General features: G+C 35.1%; 1 protein-coding gene across 2 annotated transcripts in view; it reads right to left on the minus strand.

Moving 5' to 3' along the window:
* The window catches only part of VTA1 (vesicle trafficking 1), a 72889-nt gene that overhangs the window by 28859 nt on the left and 24945 nt on the right, over positions 1-19085 (minus strand). For both annotated transcript variants that reach the window (XM_059941088.1, XM_059941089.1), the window contains exon 5: positions 4920-5028. In XM_059941088.1, coding sequence (XP_059797071.1) covers positions 4920-5028 — 109 coding nt within the window. The remainder of the gene's footprint in view (positions 1-4919; positions 5029-19085) is intronic.

A 19085-nucleotide genomic window follows, 5' to 3' on the forward strand; every position in this document is an offset into this window, starting at 1 on the left:
AAGGGACATGACAACTAGATGCAGTGTATGACCCCAGGCTGGATCTTGGAGGAGGAAAAAAAAAGCTACAGAGGGCATTACTGAATCAACTAATCAAATCTGAATGAAGTACTTTTGGAGTAAAAGAGCGTATCTCCAATTTATTTTCAAATACTTCAAAAAAATTTATATATGTAAAATGATACCTTCTTGTAGAACCGTAAGCCATTTCCAAGGAGATACTGTTAAAAGTTATGACATTAAAACTAGATTATGACACTTTAAGTTTTAGATTAACCATGTATTGACTTATTTTATATCTCCCATATTATCTAACCAACAATCTTAATAAATATTTACTGAGACTAAAAAATGTTGAAGTTAACTATACCTTAAGCTTTTCCAAAAGAAGGAAACTTTAAATCACTAGAAATTTGAAAGAAACAATTACCATCTTCATTAGTTTTTATTGCTGGGGTATAGGTTTAATATTGACCACTTAAAAACAATACCATTTTGCAGATACTGAAACCAAGTGGATATGGAAACTTAGAGTTTGAATGTTAACAGATATCCCTTCAGTTGAGCCTAAATTTTTTCTAGAACACTTTTTTGTACCCATCATATGGCTTCCTTAAGTATTTTCTGACATAAGGGTGACATAGTACTGTTTTCAAAAATTAAGTATGCTTTTTTTTCTTACTCTAAATTAACTAAGGTATAGTATCTATTATTTTTTACTAGCTTTACTAGAATTCAATTCTAGAATGACAGAAAATTAGACTTTTATTAAACATAATACCTTTTACACCTAGAATATCTTATGAAATTTAAAAACACAAGAGAATATAATGCTACATTGAGAAAAAGAAAAATCAGTTTTAAAGAAGAGTTTTCGCATACATATTCAGATTTAATAACATCCTCTTTTAGAGCCGTAAGCCATTTCTGAGCAGACACTGTTAGATGTTATGACATTAACACCTAATTATGACACCAGGGTATTTTTTAAATTAACAGGTTGAAAAGTATACAATGAAAATATTCTCCTTTATATCTAAGAGGATTATTAGTATTCCATAGCTAACAATTTTCTACTATCCAGAAGCTCTATAAAAACTGAATGAAAATAATGGATAAAAATTACAAGCTCAATTTAAGCCAATTTTGGGAAAGCAAAATAAAAATTACATAGATTTAATAATCTATAGTATTATAGAGGGCTTAAAACAACCATTTCAGAACGAAAGAGATCAAGATAATAATCAAAATGTAACACTTTCAAGAGAAAAAGGTTAAAAAGTTTAAGATTAGAGAAAGTCACTGATGCTGAAAGAGTGCCTGAAAAACAAAATTGATCATTTATTAGGTATTTCAGTGTATCTAGAATGATACCTCTGAAATACTACTGAAAAGTAAAATGATATGTTTAAAACAAAGATTTTTTTCATGGTATATTTTCATACATAAGCATATATAAGCAGTAAAGTATCTTTCAAATCAAATGTTTGAGAGTAATTATGAATATTACATGCATTTTTACATTTACTACACATATGTGTATGTACCTTACATGTAATAAGATAACAGAAGTGCCTCTGCTTCAGACTGCAATTTAATATGATTACTAAAGGTGAAAAACGGTTGGTTCCATCTTTGGTTTTAATTCTTAAGCAACCCATTCCCCCTGGGTGATCCAGCATTTTACTTTGGCTTCACTTCTTCCTTTCAAACTGACAACTCCAAAATTCTACTTTCAGCCTTGACCTTTCTTCTGAAATCTTGGGTAGAATATCTAATCGCGATTGAACTTCTTCAAGTAGTAATCACATTAGCATCTCAATGCCTTCCCTTGACTTTTCCCACCAATCTGCTCATCTTGTATTAGCCATTTCTTTGAATGGAATCACCATGCCTCTGAGCACAAAAGCCCAAAACAGGAATCATTTTCTGTTTTCTCCCTCTTCTCTCATATTAAACTGTTCCTTGATCCTATTGATTATACTTCCTTCTCTTTATTCCTCCCTGGCCAATATCTTACCCAGATTTTCATTATTTATTATTTGGATTGCTGCTCCTGGATTCACCTTACAACCTGCAGAATTATCTTTCTCCAATTCACTCTCAAAAACATTTTTCTTCTTTTTTTTTCTTTCTTTCAGTTCTTACAGTTGGCCAGTTCTCAATCTGCCTCCCTGCCTTTGAAGATGCTCTTCTTTTCAGTTGTAGCATCCTTCCCTTTTTTCTTTACCTGACTTAATTAGTTCAATTTATCTTTTAAGACTCAGCTCAGGCACCACTTCTTACCAACATGTACTATAACTACTTATTAACCTATAGCTCCCCATGAGAATGTAAGCTCTTACAGAATAGGACCATGTCTTATCCACCCCTAGTACCCAGGTAATGCTGACAAAATGACTTTAAAAGAGAAAAAAAAAGTTTCTTAAAAAATGAATGAAAGAAATGTATAAGATTTTAAAAATGCAAGCACAAGGGTATGTCCTAGGAAATGGGAGGTCATTACAAATTTGGGGATCTATACCATGGCTAAAGCACAGAAGTGTTTCTCATAATGTTGGTACTATGTTCTCAAGGGAAGACTAGATTAAGTTAAGTTGATTGGTTGATTGGGACATTTTCCTGGAAGGCTCAATGGGGAAAATATATATGTATTAAGTCTTGCTATCTGGTTGAGGAAAAAATGCATCCACTTAAATGTAGAATAAGAGCATAGACGTTAGAATTAGAAAGATTCAAATCTTTCTGGGTTCAAATCCTAGGTTCCATTAACTAGTCATTAGAGCTTGGATAGGGATGCCCAGCTACCGACAGAATTATATGGGGACTAAATTAGATAATATATGTAAAACGTTTATCACAGTGCCTAACACCTAGCATGTGCTCTATAAATTATAAATATTATCATAAATTATGAAAATACTCACTTTATTAAACAATATATATTTTATAAGAAACTATAAATACATACATAAAATAGCTCTGCAGAAATTCACATGAAGGAAGACTTTTACAGATAGGCAGGATTAAGACAGGTAAAGAAAGATGAACATTTTAGGAGGGAGAAATGGTTTTAATTAAAGAAAGAGACAAAGGTACTTTCTTGCTGTTAACTTCTATGGACGTAATAAAGGGTTTATATAGGTGTTATGGACTGAACTGTCCCCCCAAAAATCGTATGATGAAGCCGTAACCCCCAATGTGACAGTATTTGGAGACAGGGTTTTTAGAGGTAACTACAGGTTAAATGAGGTCATAAGGGAGAAGCCCTAATCCAACAGGAATGATCTGCGCTTCTCCCCCTCCTTTGCCCCCTCTCCTTGACACTCCACCATATGAGAACAGAGAGAAGGTGGTCCTCTGAAAGCCAGGAAGTAGATCTTCACCAGAAACCAAACTCTGCTGGACCTTGATCTTGAATTTTCCAGCCTCCAGAATTGTGAGAAAATAAATGCCTTTTGTTTAAGCCACCCCGTCTATGGTATTTTGCTATGGCAGCCTTAGCAGACTAAGACAACAGGAGATAGGAGTAGGAAATAAAACTGGTCAGTGCCAGATCGTGGTGAGTCTTGCTTGGTAGGCTAAGGATCCTGGATCTTTCCTTTTGGACAACTGGAAGTGACTAATGGTTTTGTAAACAGTAGGACTGACATAAAACATGCCTGACTGTGGTCAGTATTAAAGCAGCAAAGGAAGTATGTAAAACATTCCAAAATATTAAATGAAAAAGTGAGAAATAAGGTTGTAGCAATACGCTTGAAAAAATCCAATTTCACCGCCATGATGTAAATAACTCCAAAACTTAACCATGTCTTAGAATAGTTAACTTTAAACACTTAGTAACAACTTAATATTACAGTATTCATGCTATAGTGTTAGTAAAAAGAACAAAGGACTTTGAGTAATAATTCAACTTCTGGTTCTCCTTCTCTGTGGTTCTATGACATTAGGCAGGCCAAAACCCAGAACCTCAATTTCCTCTTCTGTAAAACAGAAATAACATCAACTGTCTCTTGGAGATTTTTGAGGGTATGATATACATGAAAATGATCTGTAAGCTTTAAGGCATTATATGAATGCAAGGCATTTATTATATGACTGTAAGAAGCATTCTATGTGAAAAAGGCTACCTCAAGATTAAACAAGGATATATCATGAAGTGTCCTTCAGGAATAGATAGCAAAAAATTCACTTGAAATGATGCATAAAAGCTTGCTTCTCTAGGAGAAGAGCTGCAAAAATAGTTTACACATAGTATTTATACGTAGAACTGTAGTGTTGCTTTTTTACTGAGTGGCATTATAAAATTCTAAATAGTCCTCCAAATGAATGAATAAATAAACCAACCAACCAGATGTAGAACAGTGTGTGTATTACCAATTGTGTGAAAAAAGTGAGGGTATATATTCCTATTTACTAGTAATTTACAAAAAATAACCTCTAAAAATACACAAAAAACTAAAAACATTATTTATTTATTTGGGTTTCAGTAGAATCTGGGAAGATAAAGGGTGTGGTGGAAAGGAGACATTCACTTCATATTTCTTATATACTGTATAAATTTTTAACCATGTGAAAGTATTACCTGCCCCCCTCCCCCCAAAAAACCCACCTCAGGTATATACAAAATAAATTCAGTGTTCTTTGGAAACATTTTATAGATTAAAAAAGGATTGCCTGTCCCACGTAGGAAAGAAATCTGATTAGAGGCAGGAGACAGATATTAGAGCAGTTGACACAGACAGATATTAGAACAGTTTGGCCTTAATTTTTCACTTGTCCCTAAGTTTATAATTTTACACCTGATTTTGGACCTGATGAAGGAAACAAAACTGTATCACTCCTTCTAAAAACTCTGAATAATAATATATTGAGCAATTATGATTCTACTAAATCATTTTACTTAGATAAATACATACCATTATCTTCTTCAATCCCAACAGGCCCTGCTTGAGGAGTCTCTCCATTCTTTAAACAATTGTGAATATATGTTGCCTTCCACCTTGCATACTTTCTGTGTTTCACATTCTAAAAGAAATATTTTTATGTCAATGTTAGACTGCAGTAAATAAGTCAAATAAAAATATACATTATGATGACCTACATCATACTTCTGTGATAAAACCTATTTTTGCACGGTACAGCTCTGAAATATTCTGGCAATCTCCCCACCTTATCACGGGATTCTACCAACTGCCTAGGGCTTGACAGACTTCATGAAAAGCTATCTTCCTCAAGACACATTACCAGTTCTCTTTTGTGGTTTTGTGCTTCAGAAAAGGTCTACAATGGAACTACAGGAGTGTCCTTTCAGCAAAACTTGCAACTTTTATGCATAGGACAGAAATAGGCTAAATTGAATTTAAAATTAAACATAAAATAACAACATACTAAACGATTTTCACTAAAGAGGGAAAAATTAATCTGTACAAATATACGAAAACAAACAAACAAAAAACTAAGATGCTATAGTGGTTACAGCAAACACATGAACATCAGACTGACAGCTACGCAAACTTGACCTTTTAACTTATGTTATTTACCAGCTCTAAATCTCAGTTACCTCGGTTCTAAAAAGGGGAAAATAATACATCACTGGATTGCTGTAAAGAGAAATGGAAAATCAGTGAAGAACCTGCTAGTTGCCTCTTCTATCCTGACTTAAAATTTATGCTACATGCTATAAAATAAGACAAAAATTTGCTTTAAAAATACAAGAGTAGAATCTGTTAGAATTTCGGATGGACTACTGATTTTCAGTTTATATTTTCATTTGACCTTTATTATAATCATGGACCAGTGGCACTGCTAACACCTGGGAGCTTGTTAGAAATGTAGACTCTTCTAGCCCACCCCAGACTTACTGAACCACAATCTGCACTACATCAAGACCCCCCAGGTGATCTGTATGCACATTAAAGTTGGAGAGAACACATGACTTTATTATGTTGAAAACAACTGCAATTTGCCTTTTGTAAAGATCCACTAAGTCATCAATAACTACAAGTACTGCATACAGTCCAGATACTTAGTTGAGTATTCTGTAATGTGAGATTCTGTACATACTACTATAGATAAGTAGTACAATATACAGAAACCTAAAGAAAAAGTAACCCTTCAAATTACTGAATTTGTATATTTAACTTTTCTTCTCTTATAAAACAATCCTCTCATATATTCCATTTTTTTAAAAGTTCCATACGTTGATTCTCATTTTCTTCCAGGTACAATTATATTTTGCTCCACTTCCCCTTACCTGGTCCTTACCACAACCTTGAAATTTAGGCAGGTCATGTTTTACTCACACTAAGGCTCTGAGACATTAAAAGACTGGCTCAATGAAAACACAGATTAACCTGGCATTCAAGGCCTTCTACATTGTGGACATGGCTTCAGTCTCATTTCCTACCATTTCCCTCAATCCAGCTGCGATTCTGCCTCACCTGCAGTCTTTCTCGTGCTATTCTCCCTGTCTCATACGGTTTCCTCTTCTGCCAAAAGTCTCCTCTTCTCTTAGGTTCAGTTCAAATGTTTATTCCCGTATGAGCTACCCTGACTCCCAGCAAGTCAACAGCTATTTATCATTTACTCAAGTCAGGCACTATGCTAAGTGCCAGAGGTAACGGGATGAACAAATTCGGCATGAGCTTTGGAGTCCAATGTGAAAGCCAGGCAATAACTTCCATCACTAAATGTGACACCTGTATTGTCTGAAGTCCATAATACTTTCTTCATCTTTTTCTCTTAGGATTCTATAATCCCAACATTATAGAGATGAGGAAGTGGCATTACAAAAGTAAAATGACTTACCCCATGTCACACTAGTAGTCAACCCAGCCATTCAATTTAGGGCTGTTCTGGTAAGCTACAATTAGCAAACTGCAATTTGCAATTTAGACAGGAATATATACAATAAGGGAAAGTGTGCTTTTTTAAATTATTATTTTTATTTATTATTATTTTTTTAACACCTTTATTGGTGTATAATTGCTTTACAATGGTGTGTTAGTTTCTGCTGTATAACAAAGGGAATCAGATATACGTATACATATATCCCCATATCCCCTCCCTCTTGCGTCTCCCTCCCACCCTCCATATCCCACCCCTCTAGGTGGTCGCAAAGCACTGAACTGATCTCCCTGTGCTATGCGGCTTCTCCCACTAGCTATCTACCTATTTATTTATTTATATTTATTTTTGGCTGTGTTGGGTCTTGGTTTCTATGCGAGGGCTTTCTCTAGTTGCGGCAAGTGGGGGCCACTCTTCATCGCGGTGCGCGGGCCTCTCACTGTCGCGGCCTCTCTTGTTGCGGAGCACAGGCTCCAGACGCGCAGGCTCAGTAGTTGTGGCTCATGGGGCCAGTTGCTCCGCGGCATGTGGGATCTTCCCAGACCAGGGCTTGAACACATGTCCCCTGCATTGGCAGGCAGATTCTCAACCACTGCGCCACCAGGGAAGCCCTAGCTATCTACTTTACATTTGGTAGTGTATATATGTCCATGCCACTCTCCCACTTCGTCCCAGCTTACCCTTCCCCCTCCCCGTGTCCTCAAGTCCATTCTCTACATCTAAGTCTTTATTCCTGTCCTGCTCCTAGGTTCTTCAGAACCAGAAAATGGGCTTTTAAATGGTACTTTAAATATAAAGAGAGTCATTTTTAAAGTAAATGAATAAATTGCTTAGGAAAGTTTAAGTTACCTTCTTTTGAAGTCTTTTAAAAATGAGACAGATTTTCTTTGGTCTGAAATAATTTAATATTGTCTAAAGACTTAATTGGGTAAGTCGTATTGTAATGACTTTAGAAGGTTCCTTCATTCCTAATTTCATAGTATGAACAGTGTAGAGACATTTAAAACACCTTGGGTTCCTTCATTAGTATGTGAAGTTTAAAAAACATTACTCTAACCTGAAATGGGTTCATTTTAATAAATACATCAAAAAAAATTTCCCCAAAGCAGGTAAGTCAACACAACAGTTTGATTTTTATTCCACACTATTTCCAAGACACCCCTAGAAACTGGTGCTTGTATTTTGAGCAGATTTTGGCAGTTGTAACTCAAAACTAATTCACCTTTACATTGTTTTCTTTAAAATAAAGGATGCTAAATATTAATATTTGAAGAGAAGAATTTCAAGATGTCAATATTTTTGAAATCTTTTAACTTCTTTTGGCTGATTAGACATCCTTTCTGGGAAATAGGAATTACAAAAAGAACTTTTACTTTTGTCCCTGGCCTCTATGTTCCTGTTTTGTAACTGGATTGATGAGAGTCACTGACAACTGCAGATTTTAGCCACTAAGTCAGCAGTGGTTAAATAAGAATTTTCATTTAGTTTTTAAATCATTTGCACTTGCTACACTGAAGAATGACTGGCCAGCAAACACCAATCATACGTTAAAACAGGGGTTCTCAAACCTGGTGCATGGAAGAATCATATTAGGGTGTAACAAAAAAATAAATTCCTGGGACTTCCTGGTGATCCAGTGGTTAAGACTTCACCTTCCAATGCAGGGGGTGCAGGTTTGATCCCTGGTTGGGAAGCTAAGATCCCACATGCCTCACAGCCAAAAAACCAAAACATAAAACAGAAGCAATATTGTAACAAATTCAATAAAGACTTTAAAAAAATGGTCCACATGAAAAAAAAGAAATTCTTGGCCCAAATTATAGAAAACCTGATATAAATCATTCTCCATTAGCATACCAAAAAGCCACCTTGAAAGAGAATACTTTATTTTTTATTTTTTTTAACATCTTTATTGGAGTATAATTGCTTTATAATGGTGTGTTAGAGAATGCTTTATATTAGCTGTCTCCAATTCTTCCTCTTGAACCCATCCTAGTCAGGTTTTTACCCCTAGCATGCACTGCAACTGCTTTTGTCAAGGTTAAGGATTACTTCTCTTGCTAAATCCAAAGCTTAGATGTCATCTTACTTGTCCCCATTAACATGGAAAGTTGAGTACTCCCTCCTCCTTGCAACCCACTTTTCACTTGCTTTCCTGGTTATCAAGGTCTTCTGGTTTTGCCTCACTGGGTGTTCCTTTTCAGACCTTCACAGCGATTTTTTCTCATCTCCAGGGTGGGGAGTGCCACAGACTTCAGTTCTTAGACTTCTTGTCTTGTTTTCAACACTATACGTTGATGATCTCTTCCAGTCTAATGGCTTTAAATACTGTGCAGTCAACTCCCAAATTCATATTCTCTGCTCAGACCTCTCTTCTGAACTTCAGGATGTATACATTCAACTCAGCATTTCACTTGTACATCTGATAGCTCAAAACATCCAAAGTTCAAAACCGATTTCAGATCTTCCCGCTACTCAATTCGTTCCTCCACGTCAGTAAATGTCTTGTAGTTGTTCAAGCCCCAACCTCTGAAGTCATTTTTGAGCCCTCTATTTCTCTCATATTCTACCAATGAATCTTAAATTCTGTCAGTTCTACATTCAAAATGTATCCAGTTTCTCACCATGTCTTCGATTGCAATTTCTGGTCTGAGCCACCACTGCCCTCACTTTGATTATTAATAATATACTAACGGTGCCCCTATTTCCACCCTTGTCCATTATAATGCAAGTAATAACACTTTAAAGATAGCAGTCAAATCCTGTCAACTCTATTTGAGCTCCCCATCCCCACCATCACCTGCCAGCACTTTCCTCACTCTAGATTAAGCCACGTTGTATTCCTTGCTATGTCTTGAACTTTAACAGGTAACTGTGCTGTTCACAAATCTTTGCACTTTCTCTTGTCTCTTCCTGGAACATCTGTATGATTCACTCCATTATCTTCTTCAGGGTTTTGCTAAAATGTTGCCTTCTTAGTGAGACATTCCCCAAATACCTTATTTAAATTGACCTTCCTATCCCAACCATGGGATCCCTACCATGATATTTATCATGACATACTATACATTTTATGTGTTTATTTGATTATTGTCTGTCTTCACCAGAGGAATGTGATTACCATGAGGGCAGGGATTTAATCTACTGTTGTATTACTACTGCCTAGAACAGTGTTTGGCATGTAGTAGACATTAACAAATATTTGGTGAATGAATGAATGGACAGTAGGTTCTGGAATCCATTTTTTTTTTTTTTTAAATCGAGTACCACAAACAATTCTGAAGCTGGCTGTTCTAGAACGGCACTAAGAAAAACAGTGAACTGGAGTGAAACACTTTTTGCTAACAAATAAATGTGAACATTAAACTTCAGTACACAGTTTCACTTAAGCTTGCAGGGAGGGGTCAGTGGATAGGGTGAAGGGCGTCCTTGAAACCCCCTGAATTATATGAAAAAAAAGCAATACACATATGCATGGGAGAGAAGCCACAGCTTTCATAACATTTCAAAGAAGTTAGCGACACAAAAGAAAATAAGAATCTCTAAGTTGGTGGTAACATCACAGATAACACATTTATACTCTTAGGCCCTCAATTCTCCCAAGTATATTACACAAACAAGGGCTCTATATAACTCCCAGGAACACTGGACATAGCACAATGAGAAACACTTTAAAAATACATATTCAACAAACTTACTATCATGATTCAAATATTAAAGTGTTATCACAAATTACATGTATTTCCTGGAGACTTATTCAAAATTTTTATACCTTTGTATTTTTCAAAGCAACTAGAATTTTATAAAACAAATTTTAAAAATGAGAGTAAAACTGTACCATAAAATCTTAACTATAATACACAAATACTTAAATTTACTCTATTTTTATAATATTTGAAAGGTACACTCCAATTAGCTGAAAGATATCCAAAGAAGGTATGAACATTAACTAGAGAATGGACTTGAGGATATGGGGAGGGGGAAGGGTAAGATGGGACAAAGTGAGAGAGTGGCATGGACATATATACACTACCAAACGTAAAATAGATAGCTAGTGGGAAGCAATCGCATAGCACAGGGAGATCAGCTCTGTGCTCTGTGACCACCTAGAGGGGTGGGATAGGGAGGGTGGGAGGGAGGGAGATGCAAGAGGGAAGAGATATGGGAACATATGTATATGTATAACTGATTCACTTTGTTATAAAGCAGAAACTAACACACCATTGTAAAGCAATTATACTCCAATAAAGATGTTAAAAAAAAAAAAATCCACCAGGGCAAGAAAAGAAGCCAATGCTATCTTTTGGGGGGGGGGGGAAATATATATATATATATATATAGTTTTGTGAAATAACTTTACTTTATATAATTTCATCAAGCTTGGAGAAAAGTTTTAAAACTAGTACGGGATATCTTTCACTCAGATCACCCAATTGTTTACATTTTGTATTATCAATCTACTCAAATATGCATGGACTTACTATGCACATATTAATATGCAAAATGTTTACTGCATTTTTTTCTGTACCAATTAAGAGTAAGTTGGAAGTCACTCTGCCCCCTTACCCTTTCATTAATCATTTTCTAAGATCAAGGACAATCTCACACACAACGGTTATTAAAATCAGGAAATTTAACACTTACACAAGAATACTGTTTGATCCACAGTCCCAATAAATTCTGTCAATTGGCCCAATGATGTCCTTGGTAGTTCCTCCCCTGGGTCTATTTAACTTAAAAAGCATCCATTATTTAGTTGTCATTATCTTTTTAGCCCTTAATCTGGAACAGCCTTTGTTAGCGTTTCTTGACCTTGACATTTCAGTTTGGATTTATCTGATATTTCCTCATGATTAGGTTCAGATTATGCATTTTCCACAGGATTTGCACTGAAGTGATATTTGCCTTTCTCCCTTCATCTTTTTAGGAGCCACATAATATCAGCTGGTCCCAATATTGATTGTGTTAGGTTTGACGACTTGGTTAAAGTGGTGTCAGACAGGTTTTTCCATTACTGGCTTACTATTTTCCCCTTTAAAATTAATAAGCAATCTGAGGGGAGACATTTAGAGACTAATATAAATATCCTGCTCATCACTAAATTTTCTACCCTCTAGTTTTAAATCCCATTAATTATTTCTAACTTTATCGTCATTTCTCTATTTATTAGTTAGAACGCTACTGTAAGGAGCTTTCTCTGTCCTTCCATTATTTATTTATTCATTCATTTATTTATTCCATGTATGTTTCAGTAGGGACCAATGAATTCTTATTTTATTCAATGCATTACCTATTAATATCATTCATATTTCGATAGTCAAATTGTCCCTGATGCCGACAGTGGGAACCCTTTCAAGTTGGCTTCTGGATCCTTCTGACATGTTCCTGTGATTATGTGAACCATTTCTTTACTTTCTGGCACAGTAAGAAGGTCCAGCTTCATTTAGTACTTTCACTTACCCAGCCCTAGATTCAGTCCTTTCTATAAGAGTCCTGGTTCCTTTTATAGATGAAGGGTATTTAGAACACAAAATCAGGCACTAGAGGTGCTCACTGTTATTGATGCATCATTGCTTCTAGGTTCTTTCAGTACAGAGATATAGGAACTATGTTTTATGTGCATGTGTACACACACCTATGTATATATGCTGTATATACAAATACATGCATATACTGTATATGCACACATTTATAGTACACATACATACTGTTTATAGAACTATATCTATTTTGCCTTATTTGTATATTTAAAAGCATGAGTTAATATGGACATCTCCAACTCCAATCCAACACTATAATACAATCTAGTCTTCGCCCATCCCCCACTGTAACTTCTTTCCCCAGAAGTGAGAAATCTGGCTCCCTCAATATATTTACTCATTTGCACAATCCTCGAATATAGAGTCACAAGTTTTAGAATTGCCAACTCAATAACATCAAGAAAAAGCAAACCTACAAACAATAGTTCAATATTTAACTTTTTTTTGCAGTAAAACTGATATACCTTGAGATGTATAAATCTTAAGTGTATAGTTTGAGTTTTGACAAAAAGATCTACCCGTGTAAAACATACTCCTATCAAAATACAACATTTCTAGTTCCCCAGGAAGCTCCTTTATATCCCTTTCCGGATCAACTTCCCCTTGCCATACACCAAAAAACTCCTAATTTTCTTCACTAGAATCAAGTTGTCTGTTGTAGTACTTTATATGAAGGGAATCATACAGTTTGTATTCTTTTGGGTCCTTTTTTGCTCAACATAATGTCTACAAAATTGATCCATGTTTTAGGGTATATCAGTAGCCTCTTTTTATACCTTAGTAACAGCACAATTTATTTATCAGTTCCTCTGCTGGTGGACATCTGGGTTGTTTACACAGCTTTGGGATATCATGAATAAAGTTCCTATGAGCACTCCTGAACAAGTCTTTTCTGGACATATGTTTTCATTTCTCTTGGAAAAACACCAAGGAATTGCTGGGTAAAAAGGTAGGTGTATGTTTAACTCTATAAAAATCTGCCAAATCTTTTCCCAAAGTGGTTATGACATCTAACATTTTCACCAAGCGATGTACGAAAGCTCTTGTTTTCACACATTCTAGCCAATATTTGATGTGGGCAGTCTTTATTCATTTTAGATAATTTTACTGCTTTTAAACTATTTATCCTACCAATGACTGAGAGGGGGGTGTTAAAATCTCCAACCACAATTATGACTTTTTTTCTATATTTTCTTTTATTTTTATCACATTTTGTTTCATAAAGTTTAAAACTGCTATTAGGTACATAGACATTTATAACTGTGATATCTTCTTAATGAACTGTAATATCTTCTTGATAACAAAATGTCCCATTTTACCTCTGGTAAAACATCACCTTAAAGTTTACTTTATCTAATATTAATATGGCCACCTCAGATTTTGCTAACTTAGTATTTGCACTGAATATTTTTTCATCCTTTCATTTTCAAAATATCTGTGTCTCTGTATTTAAAGGATGTCTCTTATAAATAGTATACAGTTAGGACTTGCTTTCTACTTTTAAATTGGAGTGTTACTCCATTTACATTTATAGTATGTACTGATACAGCTGTATGTAGGCCTAAACTTTGCTATTTGTTTTATATTAGTCCTATCTGCTTCTGTTTCCCTCTGTTCCCTTTCCCTGCCTTTTTGGGGGGGGATTACCAAATATATATGTATAGTTACAGTAAGTTTTACTTAAATGGCATATATATTTTTTTCAAGAAACAAATAAAAGAGGAAATATATAGTTTTTAATGTATTTACTTATACACTGTATCAGTGTACTTTATTCCTTCCTATAAATCCAAGTTGTCATCTGGTATCATTTTCTTTCAGCTTGAATAACCTCCTTTCTGCTGTTCTTTAGTTCTTTAGAACTTTAGTGCAGATCTGCTAGTAATGAACTAATTTATCTAAAAATGTCTTTTATTTTACCTTCATTATTTGAAGGGTAGCTTTGCTCTACATAGAAGTCTGAGCTGTCAGGTTCTTTTGCTTGTTTCCTTCTTCTTTCAGTACTTTAAATATGCCAATTTCATTATCTTCTTGCCACAACTTTTTTAAAAAATGAGAAGCCACCCATCCTTCAAAGCATTGTTACCTTGTGCATAATGTGTCATCTCCCAAGACAGCTCCTTCAAGATTTCCTCTTCCATCACTGAACTTTACTGGTTGGACTATCACAACCAGTAAATGCTCTCAGGTATGGTTTCTTTGTATTTATTTTACTTGAGGTTCACTAAGCTTCTTGGCTCCATAACTATTTTTTTCACCCAATTTAGAAAATCTATGGTCATTATTTCTTCAACATTTTCTTCCTAGTGTCTTTTTTGGGACTCCAATTGTACATGCTGGGCCTCCAAATATAGTAGTAATAATACATAATATGCCTATTTCTGAATAAATTTATCTTAATATATAAGATTGAGTAGATGAGGATAGTTTCCATTAAAATTTTCATGTATTTTATGTGGATGTCCTCTCTAAATATTAGAACATTATCCATCAACTAATAAAAGCAAAATTAATGATTTTTAAGCGTTTACTATATGCTAGGTACTTTGTTAAAGGCTTTACATATATTTTCTCATTTAAAATCCAAGACACCTTGAAGAAGTAGGTGTAACAATTTTCTTCATCTTACACATGTGGGAACAGGCTTACATAAGTCAAATAACTTACCCAAAGTCACACAGTTATGAAGTGGCATATGGGATTTTGAGGCCAATGCCTGCAGTATTCTGAACGACATTATACTAACATTGCATACAAAAATATTTCATTCATTTACAACTACTTGAAGATCAGGTACAAGACACTGTTCTTGGCAATTATTATACAGAAGTGAATACAAGATACATGAAATTCCTACTCTAATAAGAGAGACAATACTACCCTCATATCTTTCTATTTATTATTACAATTATTAAGAATGAGACCTCCAGTGTACAGTGAGAGCATGAAAACTTAAGGTATGGTGTATGTACAAAACACAGTTTTGTAAGTAGATGCATTTCTCCTGATCTACCATGGTTTTCTAGGCTCGCAAGAAGATGTTGCTTAATTCTGAACCTTACAGTGCAAATGAATACCTTAAACACACTACCTCCTTTGCAGACAGCTATTCATGTACTACCTCCTTTGCAGACAGCTGCAAAAAAAATTCATGTACATTATTATTCCAGTTATGTTGCAGCCCTGTTTTTCGAGTAGGGAGAGTCTCTGATTGAGATACAAACAGGATTCTCTGGGAGCTCCCATAGAGGGATGTAGATCAGTGCCAATCAAAATATGGTCCCAGAACCAGAGCTGGCCTGCAAACTGTTTACCACTTTTGTGACAAGACAGTACAGAAATTGAGAGCATTTAGGAAACTTATAGCAAATTAGGCTTGTATTTTATATGTCTTTTTAAGGTTTTATTTTTCTAGTTAATTATTACTTATATTTTACAAAACAATCAGTTTGCAACAGAATGGAAATTAAGAAGAAAAAAATGCTGGACCTTTATCACACAGAGTTTGTTAATACTGTTCTGGGCCATAGCATCTGGGGACAAGGAACTTTTATTTTCTGATTCTGTTTTCTCACTGTAATTCAGGGTTGTGAAAGTGAAACAAGATATATCTAAAGTGTCTAAGCACAGTGCCAGGCAAATGGTAGGACTGGATCGTGTCACTGTATTTTGTCATTACTACACCATATATCATCATACTCAGTTATTCTGCTTCCCTTTCCAAGTTGGAACACAAACCTTGTGAGGGCAGGAAAACATGCCATATTCGTTTGACTCCCCAAATTAGCAGAAACTCAACAGATAAGGGCAAAACGGTATCTGCTCCTCAAACATTGCTAGAAGTGAAATAAATCTAAAATACGATAAAAGAAAGCCTATCAATACTGGCCGTAAGTAGTTAATACAAGATGTTAAAGTAGAAAAATAACTTATTTATATTTTGAACATCACTTGCTTTAAAATACAAAATTAAAAATTTTAATATATACTTCTGGTAACTCTATACCTAAAACTGGGAAACTGATTCCAAGACAGTTATAGGAATGGTAGAAGTTTACAATGACAACAAATTTAATCAAATTTTGAGATGGAATTGTATACATAAAGCACAGTTAAAAGAGTTAAATAACTAAACAGATAGGAGTGTTCAGAAACAGAATAGCAACAAATTTTAAGTTGAAGACTAAAGAAAATACAGACTTTTAAAATTTCTGTGAATACTGCAAACTATGAATAATGACATGAAATTAAAAGGAAAAAATGTCAGGAAATAGACCAAGAAAAATGAGATCTATTACATTTTAGATGAGTTATGAAAGAAGTTCCATGTAAACAAGTCTGAACATTATCTTCATCTATAGATTGAAAAATGAAAAGCTAAACTATAGCAACTTTTGAAATATCTATAATATCCTGTATTTCCTTGAAATAGCTACTAAATAGCTACTATAATAGCTACTAAATAGCTACTGTTTTTACTCTGAGATTTTACCCAATGTGCAAATTTACAGCCACTGCCAGAGAAGATGTAAGAGTAGAATGAGAGTCTCCCCTTTGAGGACTTGCAGTGTAATCTACTCCAAAATACGATATACAAAACTTAAGTCAGGGACTTCCCTGGTGGCGCAGTGGTTAAGAATCTGCCTGCCAATGAAGGAGACACAGGTTCAATCCCTGGTCTGGGAAGATCCCACATGGCGTGGAGCAACTAAGCCCGTGTGCCACAACTACTGAGCCTGTGCCCTAGAGCATGCGCGCCGCAACTATTGAGCCCATGCACTGCAACTACTGAAGCCTGTGTGCCTAGAGCCCACGTTCCACAACAAGAGAAGCCACTGCAATGAGAAGCCCACGCACCGCAATGAAGAGTAGCCCCCGCTCACCACAACTAGAGAACGCCCATGTGCAGCAACAAAGACCCAACGCAGCCAAAAGAATAATTTACAAAAAACAAAAAACTTAAGTCAATACGTTTATAGTGTAACACTCATAAAGTTAAGATCCTAAATGAGTTGAGAGAATGGAGAAATGCATATAAGGGCTATAATAATGGAGCTAAGACTCGAAGAGAAGGTAAGACTTAGACAAAGCAGGCTAAAAAACCAAAGTTTACAATGGTGAAAGCTGAGCGGGAAGTAAGCAGAATAGTCTGACAAACATACAACTGGACTGGTAAGAAGTAGCATAAGAAGGCGTCTGGACTTGAAATGCCAGGAAAGGAAAAGTCCCTGTTAGGTTCTTCAATAAAACAATGACAGAGGAGAATAGGTTCCAGGGTAAAAGAGCCTAAAATAGGAAAATTAATTAGGTAAACTGCAGTAAAGTAGCTTGTGAACCAACGACCTTAAAAAAAAAAAAGGCTGGAATGTTAAATAAAAGGAATTTAATTAGAAGACTCAATATCTTTACGTACAAATGCCATAAGAAGGCCCCAGATGTTCGTCTTGCTCCCTCCCTACACTGACAACCCCTACATTGCCATGTCATGTTTCTTCTCCTTTCTTCCTACTAGAAATTAGTTCTTTGCTGTCATAATTTCTGGTGGCTCTACTTTTTGTTATCGTTTATGTAACTTAAATGGGTAATTTTTCATCCCTCCTTTTGTAGCTTCTAATCTAAAACTATTTTTGCTTCTCTCCTTTTCTTTTTTTGTCTTTTTCATCTTTGCTTTTTATTCTCCTTTTCCCATCTCTTCTTGCATGCTTGGAACATATAATCATACACTGGTAGAGCTGCAAAGGACCTCAGAGATCTGCTCAACCAGGCTTCCCATTTTACAGAAGAAAAACCAAGTCCTGAGAGGTAAAATGACCTCTTGGTTTGGAGTTTAGGCTTGGATCTGACAACCACTGTCACTGTTCTTTTAAATAAATTTTCAGAACTGATAGGGAAAAAACACACCATTTTTTAAACTTTAAAAAATATAATTAAAAAAACCCCATTATCTTGATTATAAAGATGATAAAATTAAAAGATAATTTTAAAATACACAAATAAAAACTACAAGATAATTATAATGCCTTTCCCTTCCTCATTTTCTGTTATTATAGACTTTAATGTTTCTCAAACAGCATTCTTTGAGAAGCAAGGGAAACAACTCTTTTTGAAGAAAGTTCCAGCTTTATTAAAAAGCTATGGGATACTATGCAGGTAATAACACCACCACATTTCCTTTATAAATGAACAAATAAGAAACAGCAATTCCTGAAATACACCTACAGGAGCATATATTAAAAAAAAAAAAAAATCTGCCTACCTGAAATCCTTAAACTTATTCTTTTCCCACCTTTCTGTTTCCTGTCTTTGTCTCTGCTAGTGTTTTCAAAGTATAGGATGAAACTAAAGTGAAAGTGGAAAGGAGGGAATGAGTTACAATGCTTTGAGTAACCAGTTATACCCAGCTTTTAAAACATGTCATGTTTTTAATAGTTATTGTGAAATAAGAAATGTTCCGCTAGTTTGTGTCTTGTTTTAGGCATAGAGTGCTTAAATCACAAGTAAATAAATACAAGCCTGAGATTTCCTCAGACAACAATGAGGACCTACCAGAGAGGGTTGATGCCGATGGCTACTTTGCTTATCTGTTTTGGTAGGAGCTGTGAAAGTCACAGCTAGAGTGTATTCCTCCCTATTCCACTCAAGTGGAGCATTATTTAAAGTTATGACATTTTAAATCATTATTCTGAAAAACCTGTA

The sequence above is a fragment of the Balaenoptera ricei genome, chromosome 12, assembly GCF_028023285.1.
Source record: "Balaenoptera ricei isolate mBalRic1 chromosome 12, mBalRic1.hap2, whole genome shotgun sequence".
Taxonomy (NCBI): domain Eukaryota; kingdom Metazoa; phylum Chordata; class Mammalia; order Artiodactyla; family Balaenopteridae; genus Balaenoptera; species Balaenoptera ricei.